The sequence below is a fragment of the Hylobates moloch genome, unplaced genomic scaffold (genome assembly GCF_009828535.3).
Source record: "Hylobates moloch isolate HMO894 unplaced genomic scaffold, HMol_V3 SCAFFOLD_11, whole genome shotgun sequence".
Classification (NCBI taxonomy): Eukaryota; Metazoa; Chordata; class Mammalia; order Primates; family Hylobatidae; genus Hylobates; species Hylobates moloch.
The window spans coordinates 29690253-29711500 of NW_026652286.1; the positions used below are offsets into that span (position 1 = coordinate 29690253).

Consider the following 21248-nt stretch of genomic DNA (forward strand, 5'->3'; position numbering starts at 1 on the left):
TTCCTTTTAAAATCACATCTAATGGGGTGCCAAGCCCTGTAAATTCTTTCCTTTTTGTTTTCCTATGACTTCAATTCTAGTTTAGGCCTTGATGCAACCTAGGCTTGTGTTATGGTTGTTGTTTCTTTCTTTTCTTCTCTTTCACTTTGCTACCTCTGTGACTTTGGGTAAGTACCTTGTTCCCTGTCAGTAACATAGGGATGGTAAAAGTGCCTAACTCACAGGGTTGTTGCAAGAATAAGCAGGATACTGTACAGAGAATGTACATACTTTAATAAATGCAATTTAATGTACATACTTTAATAAATAAATTAATGTACATATGTTGGTGATGTGTTAAAAAATATTTTACTAATAGACATCAGGTGTGCTGTAGTCCCAGCACTTTGGGAGGCTGAGGCAGGAAGATCACTTGAGGTCAGGAGTTCAAGTCCAGCTTGGCCAACATGGCAAAACCCTGTCTCTACTAAAAATACAAAAATTGGCCGGATGGTGGTGCATGACTGTACTCCCAGCTACTCAAGAGGCTGAAGTGGGAGAATTGCTTGAACCCAGGAGGTGGAGGTTACAGTGAGCCAAGATCATGCCGCTGCACTCCAGCCTGGATGATGCAGCGAGACTCTGTGTCAAAGAAAAAAAAATTTTTTTTTTTTTTTTTTTACTAACAGCAACCAAGTTTAGGGACCCCTGGTCTGGAGGGTGAGATCCAGATCCAGCCATGGCACTTCCCTGTGGCTGGCCCCAGCCTGGCAGTCTTGACTCCCCTTCTAGTCTCCTTCTCTTGTGACCCTTATTCACTCTCCTGCCTTTTGATTTTTTTTTCTTTTCTTTTTTTTTTTTTTTTTTTTTTTGAGATAGAGTCTCCCTCTGTTGCCCAGGTTGGAGTGCAATGGTGCCATCTCGGCTTACTGCAACTTTTGCCTCCCAGATTCAAGTGATTCTCCCACCTCAGCCTCCCCAGTAGCTGGGACTACAGTCATGGGCCACCACACTCAGCTAATTTTTGTATTTTTAGTAGAGGTGGGGTTTCACCATGTTGGCCAGGCTGGTCCCGAACTCTTGACCTCAGGTGATACTCCCACCTTGGCCTCCTAAAGTGCTGGGATTATAGGCGTGAGCCGCTGCCCCTGGCCACCTTTTGATTTTCATGTCATTGCTCATCCCCTCATGCTGCTCCTGCAATATCCTCCCTTGGTCTCCCATTTTCTTTTCTTATCCAGAAGTTCACCTTAAATACCTCTTGTTCCCTCAAGCCTGCCAGGACAATTCTAGTTCCAGACCCCTTAAGTGTTCTTTCTCCATACTTCTCATTTGGCCTTTGTCGTTTTCTGTAGTATGTTAATATCTTTTGCAGTCTATACTTCTTGGCTCTGTAGTTATTCTGTGCTAATTCTTACACGGACGTGCCTTACAAATTGTGTTTCACTTGCTGACTTTGTTTTGAGCTATTTTGTCATCTCTGTCATTTATCATTTACCTGGAGACACATACCTGTACTTTTGGATGACATTAGTGTATCTATTTTTTTTATCATAGTAATATATAATCCTTTAAGGATAAGATACGTTTGTTAAATTTGTGATTTGAATCTTCCTGGATTTGACAGCATGCATCAGCTTGATGCAGACATTCATCTACAGTGTATTAATGAGCATTTTTTATATGTGGATTCATTGTTTTCTTTTACTCCAGATGACATAAAATCATCATCCATGTGTTTAGTGCCTTTATTTCAGCATTTACAGTCCTGAGTTTTACATGGGCTCCTGGGAAGAAGATTATTCTAGTGAGGAAAGCTGGATGGTACACAGAGCATATCTATTTAATCTGGGTTTTCCTCTTCCTCAAACATTGTAAAAATGGCTGTTTCATCAGCCAAGTTTTGTCAGTTTGGGACAGCAGCTGTGCAATCATTGGAGATACCATTGGCCCTGGAGTCAGAAGACACAGGTTTAAATCTTGATTCGACTATTTGGTTGTTGTTTGAACTCAACCAAATCATTTAACTCTCATCATTTAACCTCATCTATAAAATAAGCTTAATACTCTATATGCCACAGCATTATTGTGAGGATTGAGACAGCATCAATGAATGTACTGGGTACCTGGGAAGAGGTCAGTAAATGTCTGTTTAAAAGAAGAGGAAAAATAAAAGGGTCTCTTCTGTCCTGGGTGAGCCTTCTGATGCAGAGTTTATTTTGAGGAGAAACAGACAAGTTCAGAGTGCATTAAATTTAGGCTTGAGACTGAAGACTGAACATTAAGTCAGCCTGGTTTCTGGACTTGTCTTAACCAGAATGTCTATGGTCTCCCCAGAGAGTATGAGGATTAATTAGTTAATCTTTGTAAAGTGCTTTGAAGGTGAAAAGTGCTCTGTAAGTGGAATGGCTGAATTGCTATCGGGGATATCATAATGGTGGCACCATATTCTGCCAGTCTTGTCTGTCTTTGACATCAATAATCAATAACAGGAAAGCTCTAAGATGTTTTACTTCATGTGAAAGAAAGGATTCAATGTGTGATTTCTGGTAAAATTATTTCTGTAGTCTTAGAGATAACAACTTCCTAGTTTTTCGCAGCAGAGGAATGGTCATTTAAGCAGCAACAGTCTCATCCCCTGGCTTCTTGGGAACCTCCTGCTGAGCAGTCTGGTTAGAAATCCTAGCCAGCTCAGGTAGAGGGACAATTTGCCAGTTTTGGATGCCCTATGGGTCCTGGGCACATGGGTTTTTAAGAGGCCAATCTTGCAGAAGTGAAGGAAGAGTGTTGAGTGATTATGCAGTGACTAGTGCTTAATAACCAATGCAGAGTGATACCATGGGCTAGTAGAAAGAGATGTGGCTTAGCTGTGTGACCCTGGGTGAGTCACTTCTCTGAACCTTAATTTTTTTACCTGTCAAATGGCAGCATAGTAATTGATGCGTACAATGATAAAGGTGGCTCACAGGAGGGTGACTTTCACCCTTTCTGGGGAGAGCTGGGGAGTCAATAAAGGTTTCATAGAACTAGTGGTACATGAGCCGGACTCCAAAGGTGGAGCCATAGCTTACCAGCTAAGGAGAGGGCATTCTTAACAAAAGGAACAGCACACAAAGAGCCATGAAGTAGTACATGTGAATGGACCTACTCCCAGCTCTCATAATATATGAGGTACCCCAAATACCCTGTGAGCTACACAGACTTTGTTCCCTCTTTGAGGAAGCCCAAAAGTCAGATTCCTGTAAACTGCTTGGTATCTACCTTAATGTCTGCTAGCAGGCTGATGCTGAGAACTGTTTCCCTGCAGAGCCTTGTATCACTGCAATATTCTGACATTTCCCCATGAATCTATGGTTGTTTTTTTAGCTGACACTATAAACCATATGTTGAATGTGGGGCCAGATGAAGCTTTGATACCAAACACAAAGTTTGCAGTAGTAGATTTGTCTAGAATTTAATATGCACTGCTCTGTGTTTTGTCTCTAAAGCAAAGTTTTTCTTTGTTAAAATAAACATGTATAAAGAATTTATACAACGCACATGGTTATGCATATTTATTGCAGAGAATCTGTTAATAATCTATGCCTCATCAGATTTTGCATTTCTGTTGAAATAACAAATGTGGCACTTGGTACAACTGAATGAATTTGGTGAATTTTCTCTTATCTGGGAGAAGAAAGTCCATTTCTCCTTTTGCAAATCTCATTTTCTTTTGTCATTTTTAGCACTGGCCAGCTTCCCATGTGGTGCATCTGGGGGACTAAATGCTTTTCTGGCTCCAAATGGTTTTGCCATTTTTTTTTTTTCTTCTGTCACTCCCTTCCCTCTAGCACACATAAACACTTGCCTTAGGATGGTTAGAATTGCTCCTTTGGGTAAGAGCATAGATTCTGAAAGGTCCCTTTATGTTACAAGGAGGGGAGAGCAAATGAAACTGGCCATTCGTTGAGCTAGGCCCTAAGAGATTGTGGAGTGGAGAACTTCAAGGTGGCTAAATGGGGCCCTGGGTTGGGTGGGGGAGAGGAGAGCCTGCGAACAGGCATCTGGGCAAAGCACAAGGAGTGTGTGGGGAAGGGAGGGAATGGAAGGCCATAAAGCATGGTTGAAGTATATCTATAGTCATATCCATATCTATATAACATGCAAGAGCAGAAACTGTAGAATGAATCTCTGCTTGAATCCAGCTCTAGTACTCACAGCTTGTTTGATCTTGGGCAAGTCATTTAACCTCTCTGAACCTTAGTTTCCACATCTGTAAAAATATGAGTGCATGTGCCTTCTTTACAGGAAGATAGGAAGGCTCCTGGTAGGTGGTACTAAAATAAATGTCACACTTTCTCTTGTAATTCATTGCCTACCCATGAGAGCACAGCTGTGGAATGTAGTCTTAATTCAAATAATATTTGTTTTTAGAAACTGGCAAGATGTTTACCTGGGGCCGAGCAGACTATGGTCAACTAGGGAGGAAGTTGGAGACGTATGAAGGCTGGAAACTGGAAAAGCAAGATTCATTTCTCCCCTGTTCAAGACCACCGAACAGCACGCCTTCATCTCTGCATTGCTTAACTGGAGCAACTGAGGTAGGAAGTGACTTCTCACAGATGTAATGTGTCCCTTTTTCTTATCTTTCAGTGAATCATTTACTGAGAGCCTACTGTGTGCCAGGCATTATGGATAGGTACCATGTAGGAATCTGAAGAGTTCCTTGCCCTAAGGAGCTCATGCTTTAATGTGGTCAAAAGTCAGTTACCCAGATAACTGTACTGCAAGGCAGACTTTGTGTAGTTCCTTGGAGGTTCAAAGTACTTTGGATCTACTGTGAAGAGCAAGAAATGAATTCAGGGTTCAGAGATTGGCCTAGGCTTTGAAAATGACAAGGCTGGCCAGGCACGGTGGCTCACGCCTGTAATCCCAGCACTTTGGGAGGCCAAGGTGGGCAAACTGCCTGAGGTCAGGAGTTTGAGACCAGCCTGGCTAACATGGTAAAACCCCGTCTCTACCAAAAAATACAAAAATTAGCTGGGCGTGGTGGCACACGCCTGTAGTCCCAGCTACTTGGGAGGCTGAGGCAGGAGAATTGCTTGAACCCAGGAGGCGGAGGTTGCAGTGAGCCGAGATAGCGCCACTGCACTCCAGCCTGGAGGGGGGTGGGGCAGAGCAAGACTCTATCTCAAAAACAAGAACAAAAACAAAAAAAAAGAAAATGACAAGGCTTTGATCTGTGCTTTGGAGGATGGGTCAGACTTGAGCAAGCAGTTGTAAGACAGAAATTTTAAGTGTGCACAACAGCTTGAAAAGAGTTATGGGGGTAGGAAAGTGAAGAAACTGTTTTGGGGACCACTTGGTGGTTCAGTTTGGCTGGAGCATTGGGTATCTGGAGGGACAATTATGAGGTAATTTCAGAAAGATGGGCTGGAACCTGAGCAAGAGGGCCTTTAATACTGAGCTAAATATTTTATACTCATGTTTATTTTTCCCAGTCCAGAAAACACTGTAGTTCAGTTGCTTATTCAAACCCCTTTGATTTTCTGAAATGGCTTGAATTTCTACATTTAAGGCAGGAATCTTAATTTCTCCAGGGTGTGTGTTTCTGTTACTAAATTTTACTTTACTGTTACCCTTTAAAAAAAAGAAAAGGCTAGATTTTTTAGAAGAATGGGGATGGCCACACAGGAAATGTGCCTCTGAACCCAAGGTGGCTTAATGAAGGAATTCAGTCTTCATTCAGAGTCTGTCAAAAAAATTAATAAGCTAGTGAGACTTCTGTAATTAGCATCAGACTAATGACAACCCTCTTCATACCTAGAGGGCTTCCCTTCCCCAGGGCCCTGCCTGGCCTCCTCCTTCCGGGTATGTAGGACGCTTCTCAATTTCTGCTTTCATATCCCAGCCCTGGTCTTCCTGGGCCTTTTCTTAGTGCTAGGTTAAGTGTGTCTATCTTTTCTTCTCTCTCTTTCTCTTGGGTTGAAAAGGAACTAAACAATACGACAAAGACAATTTACATGTAATAATAATGAAACTACTTAGTATTATGGAAGATTTCCATAATCTTACCACCCTAAAACAGCTACATTCCTTTTTGTGTATACACATGTCCATACTTCTACAAGTCGTACCAATAGCATTTATGATGTTTTGTTTTCAATCTTTATTTTATCACAGATGCTTTGGTTTTTTTCCCTCTTGGTCTTTAAAATGATCATTTAAAATGGCTATACAGTAAACATTATGTGATTAGAAGGTTCTGGGATTTCTGAAACCATTCTTTGGATATTAGACATTTAGATCATCCTTTTTTTTTTTTCCCCACCACTAGTGAATCTCTGTTGAACTGTTTCCTTAAGATATGATCTTGGGGATGCAATGACAAAGCCAAAGGTCAGGAGCATCTTTATGACTTTTGATATATTTCTTTAGATTGTGTTTGGCAGAAGTTGGCTTTACCAGTAGTGAATAAGGGAATGCAGTATTTAAACTAGTATTATCTGCTTAGTGAGTTAAGGTGCTGAGAGCCTTTAAATAGTGCTTTAGACTCTAGTTTTTCTTTGTCTTTCCAAGATCATTTAAGACTTTGTGGTCAGGTAGTACAGTAGTGGAGGAACAGAGGATTCTTAGATTTTTCTGAGTCTCTAGTTCTATTGGCAAGATGAGTATACCCTGTGTAATAATACCTAAGGTATTGGTATTGGTAAGGATAACATGCAAAGTTCTTGACTTAGTAGGCGCTCAGAAACTGTTGATTCCATTCTCTTCTTACCCTTTGAAATTTTTTAATGCCATGTGGTAGCCACAGTATGCAGCACTGTGACAGACATGACCAGTGCAAAATTTAGTCTAAGAGCCTGACATTGATGTGAATTTTATGTAGCTTATCAGGAGCGGGCTTGAGCCCTGAGCCCCCTGGCAGCTTCATTTTAGAGCTCCTTCCTTCTAGCTCCAGTCTCTGGGATGCTGGAGTGTAGACGCTCTGGTCTCATTTCAGGTTCAGACTCCAGGCTATTACTCTCTGGTAAATTGGGTCTGGGAATTATCTCCAGCTATGGATATCCAGGTCTGGCCTGCTAGGCATATATTTGCTCGAGGCCAAGAGAGAGCCAGGCCAGGAGGCAGCTATATGCTACTAGGAGTGGGTTCACCTTGGAGAAGACAAGAGCCACACTAAACTAGGTGCTACCCTGGTCATGGGCTTGGCCAGAGAGGTGCAGAGATACCTGGAGGCACAGGAACAGTGTTGGACTAGGCTGATGTTTCCTGACCCTTGAGGACCTGAGTGTGGCACATAGCTGACCAATTGTCTGTAATTCTTCTTAATTGCCTTTAATGTCCAAGGGATAAGCAGGAGGAGGAGTGAATTGTCTGGTGTCTCAGATAGGATGTCTGCACAGAAGGGTCCAGAAGGATAGCCAAGCAGGAGAGGAAAACACAGGTAGACAGAGCTGACTGTGGTATAACCATCCCTTCCTGGGAACCAAAGAAAGCAAAGAAACACAAAGTTATTTAGTGCTTATTATAGGCCAATATGCTAAATGCTTTGCAGATATTATTTTGTCTTCATGATAAACCTGTGTGCAGGTGTTACAATTGCTGCTTTATGAATAAGGAGACTAAGGCTAAGAATGGGTAAACTCAACTGGCCTCTGCTGATCACACAATAGGTAAACAGTGAGCCTGGGTCTTGAACTTGAAGTGCTTGAAGAAGGTCACATACTCTATAGATAAAGTGAAATTGAGGTCCTTCTTTCTATGTGCCCTTTCCTGGGTGGAACCCTTTGCTGGGTTCTTGAAGTCTGGGAATAAGGGTCTCTAATTCCCCTAAGTGTTTCAATTCTTTTCTTCTGAGCCATGTCTCCTTTCTAGCCGGAGAAACACTTTATTTGAGATTTTAGACCTTGCAGGCCTTCCGTTAATATTCTTACAGTGGTAAAAACTTCTGTGTTTCATTCACTGTCAGTTTTACCTTAGATACTGGGCCTCTCTAGGCACTCCTGGAAAATTCAAGGGTGGGTAGTACAGTGATCTGGATTAATTCCACCAAGCACATGTCAGGGCAGGGTGTATGTGAACAGGTTTGTTTGCTCCTTGACTGCACATGTATACCCCAGCAGCTCTCTACTTTCCAAGCCAGTTTCATAGCTAAGGTCTCTAATCCCTAGCTGCTAACTCAAAACTTTGGCAGACCTGGGAATGTTAACTAACCTATAAGTTCCAGGCTTCTTCAGGATCACTTCAGCTTTGCTCTGATTCTTTGCCCTGCCTCTATTCTCTGCCCTTGTTTCTTGTCCCCACGCCCTCCTATTCCAGTTTAGGTTGTGGGACTTGGTATGATGCCGCTGTTCCTTATTCCCTGGACCTCAATAGAGTGCTCCTGCTCTCTGTTCAATTCTTTGTGTTTCCAAGATGAAATCCCTGTCTGGTCTTCCCAGAACTTGCAGTTCAGCTTTGACTGTCATCCCTATGGCTGTGCCCTTATTGCCTAGGACGGACCTCAGTGACACTGCCTTCTTGGATTTCTTGCCCACCATCCCCACCACTGGCTGTTTGTGTGCTGTCCCACCTTTTATGCTTTCCTGGATCTCTCTGACATTTACCTCCTTCTTGACTTTTGAGTTCTTGCCCATTCCATAAACATTGGTTGACACCTGTCGTGCACCAGTGTTGGCTATACAGTGGAAGTGGATGGGGAGGTGGATACAAGGAGGAGAAATACACGGTCTTTGCCCTCAAAGAACTTCCAGATATGTAAGTTAATATCTACTGTATAGAGTGAAAAGTGCTATTAGAAGTATATACAAAAGGCCAAAGGAGCACTAAAGATGGAATGGTTAATTCTGAAGACACTAACAAAAAAGAAATGTTATTTGAATTGGGTTCTTAAAAATGCATAGGAGTTTAGCAAAGATAGAAGGATATCAGGCCGAGGGACAGCATAAACTGAAATTGAGTCTAGATTACTTTTAACTTCTGATGCAATCAGGATGCCTACCCATTCTAGTGGCTGAACCTAGTTTTGTAATCTGGCTGCCTGTCTAGCCTGTCCCATCACTGTCTGAAGGAAAATGACCTTCACATACATTGTCTCATTCGATCCCAGCATGATGCTGTGAAATAGGCCAGAATAGGCTTGGTTATTCCCATTTTGTTATTCAGGAAACTGAGGCCAGAGAGGCTAGCTAGGAATTAGAAGATCCAAGGCAAACAGCTTGATTCCCAGTGTTTCTAAGGACTTTCTCTGGGCTCAGTCTGCAGCCACAGTCCTGACTCATGTTCCTGGTTTAAATTCTGCCCACGTTTGGTTCAGGAGCACCAAATCCCAGCCAGGGAACTCAGTATACACGTGCATGTGTGTGCACATACAGTGCCATTGGAGCAGGAGCAGGAAACGTGGAAATAAAAGTTAAACCAGAGATTGGGTAATTGTCAAGCCCAAATGCCATCAGCTCTCATTTGCAGCAGGACTAAAACTGCTAGAGGATCAACCTGTGCACAGGGTCTAAGTGCAATCTGTCGGAATGAGTGGGAAAGAAGCTATTTTTAGTTTGCAGAGTCACTCACTCAGCTGTGTTAGCTGAGGTTTGAGCCAGGCCCCTACACTTTCCACAGTGTTATTTCTGAAGGAGAAATACCACTTGAATGCTTGTGTAAAACCCATTAATGAACCTGGAAGTTTCCAGGGCGTCTTTGTCCTACAGCTCCCTCGGAAGACTGCCTTTCCTGAATGACCTTCCTCCTTTCCTATATTTAATGCATTTCTAATTTTAAGTTTGTGTCAAGACTGTGGGACTTTGGTGCCCTAAATAACACAGAAATCTACCACCAGCAATCAGCTGAGTCCAGAGGGCTCTGACAGAATTGAACACAACCTGAAAAAGCATTCCCAAGTGGCTCTCTGTTAAGTACCCACAGCATCATTGCTGTTGCTAGAGAAGCATGAGGTCTCTGAGACCATGGGCCCAGGCAGCCCAAACCTTTCAGTTGTAGCAGGGTCCAGTGTTCTAAAGCCCTCTGGAAATGGGATAGCAGCGCTTTAAATGGGTAGTACTGTTCACCCGAAGATGGTTTCACTGGAGATTTAAAAATCTAGCACATCTGTGCTGTAGCTGCTGACATAGCAGGGGAAGAAATAACACAAAACAAACCTCAAAGTGGTGGACCGGATTTGTCCCTGTGAACACTCAGAAGAGAGGAAGAGCTGTCATGTTTGAGAGAGATGGTGAAACAAGCACTTAATACCACCCAGTATTTTCTTATTTATATTTATCGTCTCTCTTTTCTCACTAAAATAGAAAATCCAAGAGAGCAAGGGCCTTGTCTGTCTTGTTCAAAGATGTGATCCGAGTGTCTAGAATAGTCCCTGGCACCTTGTGGGTACTTAGTGAATGTTTACTGACTGAATAAGTGAAAAATGAATGAAAGCAATGATTTTGGAGGTATGTACCCATTTTCATTGCTTCTTCTCTTCTTCCTCATAGTCTGTGCTTCTCAATCCCAGGCCAGTTCGGGAATAGGCATTTCCATGTTTTCAGGCATTTGGTCATCAGATGCCCTGCAGAGCCAGCACAGATAGGCTGTGAGCCTGTATTGTGCTCAGAACAGCCCTGAAGTTTCTTGCAAAGGCTATTGATGATGAGCCTCATAGTCCTTTAGCACTTCACAGTTTGCCAAGTACTTTCGCGCCTATTCACCTTTGGATTTTCTTCTTTAATCCAATAGATGCTTGAGTATGCCTGTCTGTCTGAACACAGCATTAGGGTAGGGGAAGCAGAGAAGAGGGGGACAGTTTCTGCCTTAGGAGCTTGTGAGTTAGTAGCAGGGCTAAGTTCACTGTAGGACAAACAGAATGTGACAAAGTCTTTAAGAGAGTCTGGCAATGAAAATATGTTGATCCTGTCCCTTCCCGTGTCTTGATGACCTTTTCTTTCTTGCATTTTCAGTCCCTGTGGTTTTGCTGGGTTCTGCTGGGTGGGGGTGGGGGCTGGGGCGGGAGGTTGTGACTGGAAAGCCTTCCTGAATTGGAAGGCTTGATGTTAAATTAGTGCCCAAGGGAGCAAAAGTAAAGTAACAGGGGAATCTTGGCAAGAACTTGAGGAGGAAAGCAGAGGAAGAGCAGCCAGATAGAGACTGAGTATTGACAGGAGAGGGAGAAGGGAAGCCAGGTCCTGCCCAGTCACAGAAGCCAAGGAAATGCCAGCAGGGAGGTCACGGAGGTTGGAGATGGAGTAAAGACTACTGGATTTGGTGACTGGGAGGCTATGGCACTTGAGAGAGCAGCTTCAGTGGGAAGGTAGAAGCTAAAGCAGGAGCACAGCAAATGAGTGAGCGGGTGATGAGAAATAGAGGCTGTGGGTGTGAGTAGCCCTTCCAGGAGATTCTGGTCAAAGAGCATGAAAACAAGCCTAGTACCTTGAAGAGAGAGATTGGTTACAGTTTGTTTTGTAAGCATGGAGAAACCAGAGTGCGTCAAAAGGCTGAAAGAGAGATTTAGAGAGAGGAAGAAAACTGAATGAGTAAAGTTGCAAGAGGAAAGGAGAAGAATTGGAGCAAGGCCCCCAAGAAGATGAGAGAGAGGATTGAGGGCACTGTGAAGGGGCCAGTTCTGACAAGAAGAAAGGAGACTTTTTCTTTCTTTCAGTGCTGGAGTAAAGAAGCAAGGGGATATGCGAAGAGAGAGGTTTTGAGGTGGAGAAGAGAATGCTTTCATTGAACTGTGTACCTCTTTTGTTATCAGGTTTTATGTTAGTTTTATTTATTTATTCAACAGATGTTTACTGTATCCTACTGTGGGCCATGCACAGGCACCAAGAATTCACAAATAAAAGTCAAACTTGCCGCCCAATACTGCAATGTGGTATTTATTAGTAATGTAGTAATTATTAACATGCCCATTTCTAAATCAAACTTGAAGTTCTTTGAGGTAAGGCATTATTTATCTTTGTATAATTAGGGCAAGGTTTGGTACAAAGTAAGTAATAATAGAATTGTGCTGAAAAAAGTGTGAGAGCTCATGTTGGTTGGCTTAAATCTTCGTGGTTAGATTGGAAGGCAAATTATCTGCTGGAGTGATGAGGTTAGAGCAGGGAGGCTACTTGGGAGGGACTAGTTCACTTTACTCTGTAATGGCTTCTTCCAGCACTGTCAGGTGACTGCCTGGAAATGAGAGAAGGAAGACACCATTATTGGCTCTGACACCTGAGTGGTGGGTAGGGCAGATGCTGCTGTCCTCATTCTGGGGGCGAGGAAACTGAAGTTGAGAAAGAAAGCTGTCACTTGCTCAAAGTCACAGTACATGGCAGAACTGGGACTTGAACCCGGCTCTCAGACCCGTCATTTTTCTCATTGCTAGCCCTGTACAACAACAGCTTCTTCTCTGGACAGTTCTGATCAGGGTGTGACCCTGGGCTCTGGCTTTGGGTATCACTGGATGGTAGTCAGGTCTAATGGAGACTTGGTGGGCCCTTTACAGGCTCTGCCTCAGTGTCATATCAGGAAAAGCAACAAGGAAAGGAATAGCCTCAGTAAGTATTGGGACAGTAAGTTAATTCATGCTTATAGTAAACTCGTGCTGGCTGGAGTTGGAGGTCTGATGGACAGAGTCTTGAACGTGACTTGGGTTGGACTTTCTGCTCTGTTTGTACAATCTGTATGATTTTGGGTCATTCAAAACCTTTCCAAGCCTTAGGTTTCTCATTCACAAAGTGCACATAATAATATCTGCTTTATCTTGCCCATAGAGTTATAGAAAAATGCAGATAGTACATATAAGGGCGTTTATAGACTGTAAAGTGCTGTACATGTACAAAAAAAGTTGTTTTTTAGGTTCATGACATATGAGCTGCTTCAGGTACAGGTTTTGTTAAAAGTATGGGTCAGATCTGCTGTTTTGTCTTCATCACTTGAGATCTTAGGAGCTACATAGAACCACCGTGGATCTTGTAAACACTTCTTAGAACTAGAACCAGTGAAGATAGTGGAGCCTAGATGCTTGATAATCCAGCCAATCTCCATGCAGCATCAGAGTATGAATTCCTGTTGAGGCAGCCATCAGCATTGACAGCAAGGATATCTCTGGCTTGCTTGTTTTCAGCAGCAGAGGAAATTCATCAGCACTGATTTAAAGTCCTAGTGACCTCGTATGTCACTACCATGCTCTGCGGAAGTACAACTGCCCCAGGCTTTGCCCAGGGTCACCCTGGAGCTGACCAGCTGTCTTTTGTTGCATTTGACCTTGAAAACTGGGCTGTCCCAGGGTGAAAGTAAATCATGCAGAGGTTTAGAGTGAAAACAGAAGGCAATGAGGATTTAAAGGAGGCTGCAGTGGTCTGCTGAGAGCAATTCTAGGTCTGTGAAGGCTGAATGAGCTGCACATGAATTGGCTTGTCAGGGGACTAAAACTACCTCCATTTCTACCAATATTCTTCTAGTTTGGACCCTCATTATCTAGTGCCTAATACAGTGGCAGCTTCTTAGTTGGTAACCCCTTGTCTCTAGTTTGGTTTCACCCCAGTTGCTCACAACCAGTTGCCAAAGTGATGTACTGAAATAGAAATCTGATTGCACTATGCTCTTTTTCTTTAGACTCTTAGAAAATACAGAAAACATTTATTCCCATAATAAACACTTATTAATAGCGACTTTCTATATGGAAGAAACTTAGCCAAGCATTTAAGATATGGTGGAGATTAAGACCCAGCCTCTCTTCTCAATGGGTAGGAGAAACACACAACCCATAAACTGCACAGCCAGTGTGCAAAGAATGGAATCATTAAAGTGTAAGCTCCAGGACTGTTGTTGGCCTTGTTCACCACTGTCTCATCACCTTGAATAGCACCCAGCACACAGCAGGTGCTGAGCAAATGATTGTTATAGGGATGAATGTGTGCCCTTACTTTCTGATGGCTTCCTATCCTGAATGAAGTCTAAAATCTCTGGATTTTCATAAGAAGCTCTTCTTGATGCAGCTTCTGTCAAAATACCCAGCCTCACCTTCTACCAGTCTCTCCCTGTATTCCGCAGTTTATCTATGCCTAGCCAATAATGCATCAGGTTTTTTGATATTTCTGGGTCTTTGCATGCTGGTTCTGCTTCCCTTTGCCTTTGGCTTCTTGGACAACTACTACCTATTTCTCAGTAGCTAACAAGGATGATGTCTTATAATCATCTTGGTATTCCTACCACCCAGTCTTACAAACATGTCTCTTCTTACTTTCCCTATTGAGTTTTTCTTTGCATGGTGTCATTATCCACCTTTCTTGGCTCTGTTGAGCAGCTGTCCCTGAAGTGCTTTTCCACCCTCCCTTTACCTCCCCTGCCCTTGATTTAGGCCTGGAATTTGTTGGGCTGTTGGTGGCCTGGCTCTGGGATGTGATGAGCCCTGACCTCGCTTTTGCCTTTCCTAAACACTTTCTCCCTCCTGATTTGGCCACATCCAGACAGCTAAATCTCTCTCCCAGTTCTACTTGCACAAAAACCTTACCCTGAGCAGGGTATGGGTTTTGCCAGTCCCATTGCGCAGGGATCGGACTCAGTGTCCTGGATCCTTAGTCACTGTTTGGGACTTTGTTCTGAGTGGCTCATTCCCCTATATAAGGCCATCTGCTTGATTCCAAGGGCTGCTGTTCCTTGGAGCTTCTTGCTTGGAAGCCTTCTGACCAATGGGACCTCCTTGTTGTTTACACTGACCTGAATTAAGCCTCTCTTTGCCAGGCTCCATTGGGTACTTTATATTGGATAGCTGCCTTACGAGCGAGCCCTGTAGTTCCCCATCTTCCCCAAAGATGACTGCCGTCTGGCTCCAGCCTCTTCTTTGCCTGAAATGTCCTGAACCACTGAAGCCTTGCCTGGTAGGCACCTCTTGAGGTAGATAAAGAGAAAACATTCCTCTTGTCACTTCCAAGGAAGCAAAACGACACCATTCCCTTGGGATGCAGCCTTTAGACCCCCAAGATCCCTGGCCAGTTGTTAGAGGGACTGGTGAATTGTGACTAGAAGGGGGAGGTTAATCTTTGTATGGTTACGTAATTCCCTTTGTGATGTAGTGGTTCTGTCTGTGGGGACACTGCCAGTGGTGGCCGCCACCTCCTGCATCTGAAGATTACTGTTTGGAAGAGAGCGCTTTTTACTGGATGTCTGGTGTCATCCAAGACTCGGGGAGACTGGCTATGGGTAGCAGAAATGGAAGGAATCAGAGATATCTTTGCAAAAGGAGCAACTGCTACAATAATTAATTGTGAAGCCTCTGGCTTTTCAGAGGAACCAGAAGTATAAGTGGAAAGCAAAGTAGGAGGTAGAGTGGGGTCCCACTCACAGGTGCTGGGAGGCTACTGTGGCTCCCACAGGGGCCTCCCCATGTGCCACTTCAGGAGACCTAGCTGGCTAGGGAAGGTTGCTCATGGCTGCTGAACAAAATGTTTATGTCACTGTAAGCAGCACTGCCAAGACTGGGTGAGGAAAGTCCCTCGCTTCAAAAAGGTGATTCAGTAATTTTTTAGTTTCTTCTCTGTGGTTTTATTTCACTGTGGTCCCCACTGGTAAGATTTCTTATTAGTTGCATGGAGCATGCATATCATTTGAAGATAGGGTCTGCACGAGGGAGCAACAAATAGGGGAAGGACTTGGAAGAATCAAGAGACTACACTGCGGCTTGATCTTTGGACAGCTGCTTTTACTTCTCTGAGTCTCAGATTTTGCATCTGTCAAATAGATATAATAATTCTTGTTGGATTTAGCTTTGTAAGTTGTCAGAATGATGTCAGGGATGTGAAAGCATTTTATCAACTATGAAGCAATAAACAAATGTACGTTTTGTTTGTAGATTTCTTACATGGGTTTTTAGGAAACTAATTTCTTGTAGCACTTTGGGAGGCTGAGGCAGGTGGATCACTTGAAACCAGCCTGGGCAACATGGCAAAACCCTGTCTTTACAAAAAACACAAACATTAGGCATGGTGATGTGTACCTGTAGTCCTAGCCTCTTGGGAGGCTGAGCTGGGAAATGGAGGTTGCAGTTAGCTGAGATTGTGCTACTGTACTCCAGCCTTGGTGATAGAACAAGACTCTGTCTCAGAAAAAAAAAAAAAAAAGAATGGATTAGGAACAATTGGATTTTTTAAAAGAGGTAATAATAATGTTAGTTCCTGTTTGTCGAACATTGACTATGTGCCATGTATTATGCTAAGCACTTTATAAGCATCACTTTTAATTCTTAACACATTCCCATGAAGCACTATAATAATTTACCCTTATTTTGTAGATGAGGGAACCAAAACCTGGGGAGGTAACTTATTTAAGGACAAAGCTGAGAAATAGCAGAGCTAACATAGTGGCAGCAGTGTGGACTAGAGGACATACAGGTGACTGGATGGTGGTTTTCCAGGTTGAAGGGCAAAGATGTGACTGCGGCTTGGTGCTCACCCCAACTCCTAGAAGTCCAGATGTGCCAGTCTTCTGGCAGAGCCTGTAACAGCTCATTCTTCCCTCCCTTGGTGTCTGGGCACAAACTAGTGGAGGTAAACAGAGCCACCCAAGAGGCTTTCCTTCCCCAGAAACCACCACTTTAAAGCTGGTACAGTAAAGCATGCCTTTGAAGACTTGAGAAAAGATATTTTAATTCCTCATGATTCTTTCTTGGGTTTGTGTTCTGTTTCTGTTTACAGTGGCGGGAAGTATGAGTTTTGAAGTATCTCAGTCCTAGTCCCCTTACCTGCACATCCAAAGTGTACCACTTTACAAGGCTCAGATTAGAGCTTGCCCAATGGAATCTTTTCTGGACAACTTCAGTCGCCATTTCAAGTATGAGCTACTTGAGGATAGGCACCATATCTTGATTGTGGCTCTAACTTTAGTGCATGACACAGTGCCTATCAGAAAGCAAATGGTTGGGATTTGTTATTGAATTGAATGGAAATCTTAACTCAGAGTTTGAATCACCTATTAGTATTTGATTGTATTGTAACATCTGATTATCCCACATGTGGTGGTCTTCCAGAGGAAAGTATATGTTGCTACTGAGTGGGCACTGTATCTTAAGATTTTTTGTGCGTCATACCCTGTTAGGCAGGGAGTGAGGGACTAGGTCACATAGCAGGCACTTGGAGAAGCCTTGGGGGCTCCCTCTCCATCCACTCTGAAGCAGGCTTGGAGAGATCTGTCATGAGATAGCTGTATTGGTTGCTAACAGAGTCATAATGTATTAGTTCTGGAGGGAGAGAAACAAAAACAGAATGCTGACTCCTCCAGTAGTCTCAGCATGAGGGGCATAGAAATATAGGCATCTTTTTCAATCTGCATTGCTCCATTCCTCAGACACCTATTTTAGGGTATGAGCACAGAGGCATGCAAATGGTGCATTTCCCTTTGCACCCCTCAAGGTGAAATTTCTGCTGTTGCATGGGAACTTTTGGGAGCAGTTCTGTAGTTACTGCTGTATAATGCATTTATCATTCTGCTCCCCTGGCACATTTTGTCAAGCTGCATAATTTCCCCGTGCCTTACAACACTCACTAGCTCCATGATGATGATCTATCTGGTGGCCGCAGCCTCCCTCATCAGGGTCTGTGATGCAGTGGAAAGAGCAGTGTATTTGCTAATAATGACAGCAGATAGCATTCATCAAGTCCCAGTAGATGCCAGGTTCTCTCCTAAGCACTTTCTAGGCACCATCTCTTTAATCCTCATGACAGTCTTGCAGAGTAGGGATTATTATTCCTCTGTTTGCAGTTGAAGAGAGTGAGACTCAGAGGTGGTCACTAGTCCAAGGTCACATGATTAGTAAATGACGAAGTTGCTAGTAAAACCCAGATCCTACTGCAAAGCCTATGCTACTACATACCTGATTCCATTTTCATCTCTGATATTGACTCCCTGTGGGACCTAGGACCAGAGACTTTGCTTTCTCTGAGCCTCAGTTTCCTAATCTGTATAATGAGAAGCAGTTCCAAGGGTTCTTCCAAAGTTCTAAGGCCAATACCATTCTAATGTGGCTAGAGCTCTTAATCACCTGGAGACCAATTTCTTTTCACCTTTGAGTTTTTGTTTTTTGTTTTTTTGTTTTTTTGAGGTGGAGTTTCACTCTTGTTGCCCAGGCTGGAGTGCAGTGGTGCGATCTCGGCTCACCGCAACCTCTGCCTCCTGGGTTCAAGCGATTCTCCTGCCTCAGCCTCCTAAGTAGCTGGGATTACAGGTGCGTGCCACCGTGCCCAGCTAATTTATTTGTTTGTTTGTTTTTGTTTTTGTTTTTGTTTTTTTAGTAGAGACGGGGTTTCTCCATGTTGGTCAGTCTGGTGTTGAACTCCTGACCCCAGGTAATCCGCCTGCCTTAGCCTCCCAAAGTGCTGGGTTTGTTTGTTTTGTTTTATAGTGGCAGGCTAGCTGCTGTGTATTAGTTCCACAACAATAACATTAAAATCAGGCAAGTAAGAGAATGCATACTATAAAATTGTATGGATCAGTGCTGTCCAGTGGAACTTTCTAGGATGATGGAAATTGTCTGTATCAGTCTAATACAATAGCTAATAACCACCATGTGGCTACTTAGCACTTGAAATATGGTTAATGTAACCAAGTGACTGAATTTTTAATTTTATTTAATTTTAATTCAAATTTCAGTAGCCACATGTGGCTAGTAGCCACCATACTGGACAGTGCAAGTATAGATAGTGTAATAATATAAAACTAAATAGAGCATAGATTCTTCTGTGTTCCAACCAAGGCTTCTAATTTCCATTTGATTTTTCCAGAGGTGTAATACCTGATGTATTATTACATTTGTATTGTGCTTTCAGCTTTCAGCACACTCAAACATACATTATTAAATCATTTTGTTTCCTACCTAGGAAGCATATAGAAAAGATGGTTTGTGCTATGTATGTTTTTCAGATAAGGAAACTTAGGCACAGAACAATTTAATATACTCCTAGCAGCTGAGAAAAGTGCTAATTGTGTATCAAATATGAGTAAGTGGCTTATTTAAGGCCATTTTTGGAGCAGTAGAATTAGGACTGGAAACTTATATCTTCTGATTTCCAGCCTAAGTTTCCCCTAGTTTTCTTATCACTGATATGGCAAGCATAGAATAGAGAGACTCTGTTCATGAGATCATTCTTTTAATGTTAGGCAGGAAGACCTTTTCATTTTATACTTTTCTGTACTATTTGATCTTTTAATTCTATGTCAGTATCATCTTAATTATAATAATGAAGTAGATATTTGGAAAAGTTTTATGAAATGTAGTGAGGCTGTATAATATAGCTGTTCCTGTTTTGTAAGTGTGAGATCTGTCGTGCTAATCAAACAGAGAGAAGCAGGTTTTTCATGTGGGATCTGTGCTCAGAAGAGGATTGAATCTCATCTCAATTCCCTTTCTGGTAGTGGTGCAGTAGTTTCTATCAGACCAGTCCTCCTACAGAAATCAACTATAAACTCAGACAAAATGTGAAAAAAACTACCTGAAGGAAATGGAGAGTGACCAAAAGCAGGCACATTCTTCACAAGTGTCAAGGTCCTGGAAGTTAAGACTGAGGAACTGTTCCAGGTTGAAAGATTCTAAAGAGACATAGCAACTAAATGAAATGTACAGTTGTGAACTGGATGCTTTTGTTGTAAAGGACATTACTGGGGCAATTGGTAGAACCTAAATTGGAGTCTGAAGCTTCTTGAAAGTTACATATCACTGTTTATTTTTTAGTTTTGATGGTTGAATTGTTATGTAGACAGTGATGTCAATTTTGGTGGCAAACACACTGACATATTAGAATAATGGGGCATCAAGTTTAGCAACTTGCTCAGAGACAGTTTAGAAAAAAATAAAGGCTGGGCGCAGTGTCTCACACCTGTAATCCCAGCACTTTGGGAGGCCGAGGCGGGTGGATCATGAGGTCAGGAGATGGAGACCATCCTGGCTAACATGATGAAACCCCGTCTCTACTAAAAATATAAAAAATTAGCTGGGCATGGTGACACTTGCCTGTAGTCTCAGCTACTTGGAAGGCTGAGGCAGGAGAATTGCTTGAACCTGGGAGGTGGAGGTTGCAGTGAGCTGAGATTGCGCCATTGCACTCTAGCCTGGTCGACAGAGCCAGACTCTGTCTCAAAAAACAAACAAACAAACCAAAAAACAAATAGAGGGAAGGGGATATAGCGAGCAAAGCTAGTGAAATGTTTAGATTTGGGAATATGAGTTAACTGTAAGCAGGAGTTCTTTGTGTGGTTCTTTCAACTCTTCTCTAGGTTTGAATTTATTTCAAAATAAAAAGATTTGAAAAACTTTGAACAATAATGAAAGTAGAGCACATCAGTGTTTGTGGGATGCAGCTAAAGCAGTACTTTGAGGGAAATTTATATCTTTAAATGAATATATTAGAAAAGAAAAAGGACTAAATTCAATCACTTAAGGTTCTACCTTTATTTTTTATTTATTTATTTTTTTTACCCTTTACCCATTTTCTTTTTATTATTATTATTATACTCTAAGTTTTAGGGTATGTGTGCACAATGTGCAGGTTTGTTACATATGTATCCGTGTGCCATGTTGGTGTGCTGCACCCATTAACTCGTCATTTAACATTAGGTATATCTCCTAATGCTGTCCCTCCCCCCTCCCCCCACCCCACAACAATCCCCAGAGTGTGATGTTCCCCTTCCTGTGTCCATGTGTTCTCATTGTTCAATTCCCACCTGTGAGTGAGAACATGCGGTGTTTGGTTTTTTGTCCTTGCGATAGTTTACTGAGAATGATGGTTTCCAGTTTCATCCATGTCCCTACAAAGGACATGAACTTATCATTTTGTATGGTTGCATAGTATTCCATGGTGTATATGTGCCACATTTTCTTAATCCAGTCTATCGTTGTTGGACATTTGGGTTGGTTCCAAGTCTTTGCTATTGTGAATAGTGCCGCAATAAACATACGTGTGCATGTGTCTTTATAGCAGCATGATTTATAGTCCTTTGGGTATATACCCAGTAATGGGATGGCTGGGTCAAATGGTATTTCTAGTTCTAGATCCCTGAGGAATCGCCACACTGACTTCCACAATGGTTGAACTAGTTTACAGTCCCACCAACAGTGTAAAAGTGTTCCCATTTCTCCACATCCTCTCCAGCACCTGTTGTTTCCTGACTTTTTAATGATTGCCATTCTAACTGGTGTGAGATGGTATTTCATTGTGGTTTTGATTTGCATTTCTCTGATGGCCAGTGATGATGAGCATTTTTTCATGTGTTTTTTGGCTGCATAAATGTCTTCTTTTGAGAAGTGTCTGTTCATGTCCTTTGCC

At 42.6% G+C, this 21248-nt stretch overlaps 1 protein-coding gene across 6 annotated transcripts in view; it reads left to right on the forward strand.

Moving 5' to 3' along the window:
* SERGEF (secretion regulating guanine nucleotide exchange factor) overlaps window positions 1-21248 on the forward strand; it is a 249901-nt gene that overhangs the window by 49629 nt on the left and 179024 nt on the right. For all 6 annotated transcript variants that reach the window (XR_009215669.1, XR_009215670.1, XM_058446760.1 and 3 more), the window contains one exon: window positions 4393-4559. Coding sequence is in view for 4 of the 6 variants with exons in the window: in XM_058446760.1 (XP_058302743.1) it covers window positions 4393-4559 (167 nt within the window). In the remaining 2 variants the exon portion in view is untranslated. The remainder of the gene's footprint in view (window positions 1-4392; window positions 4560-21248) is intronic.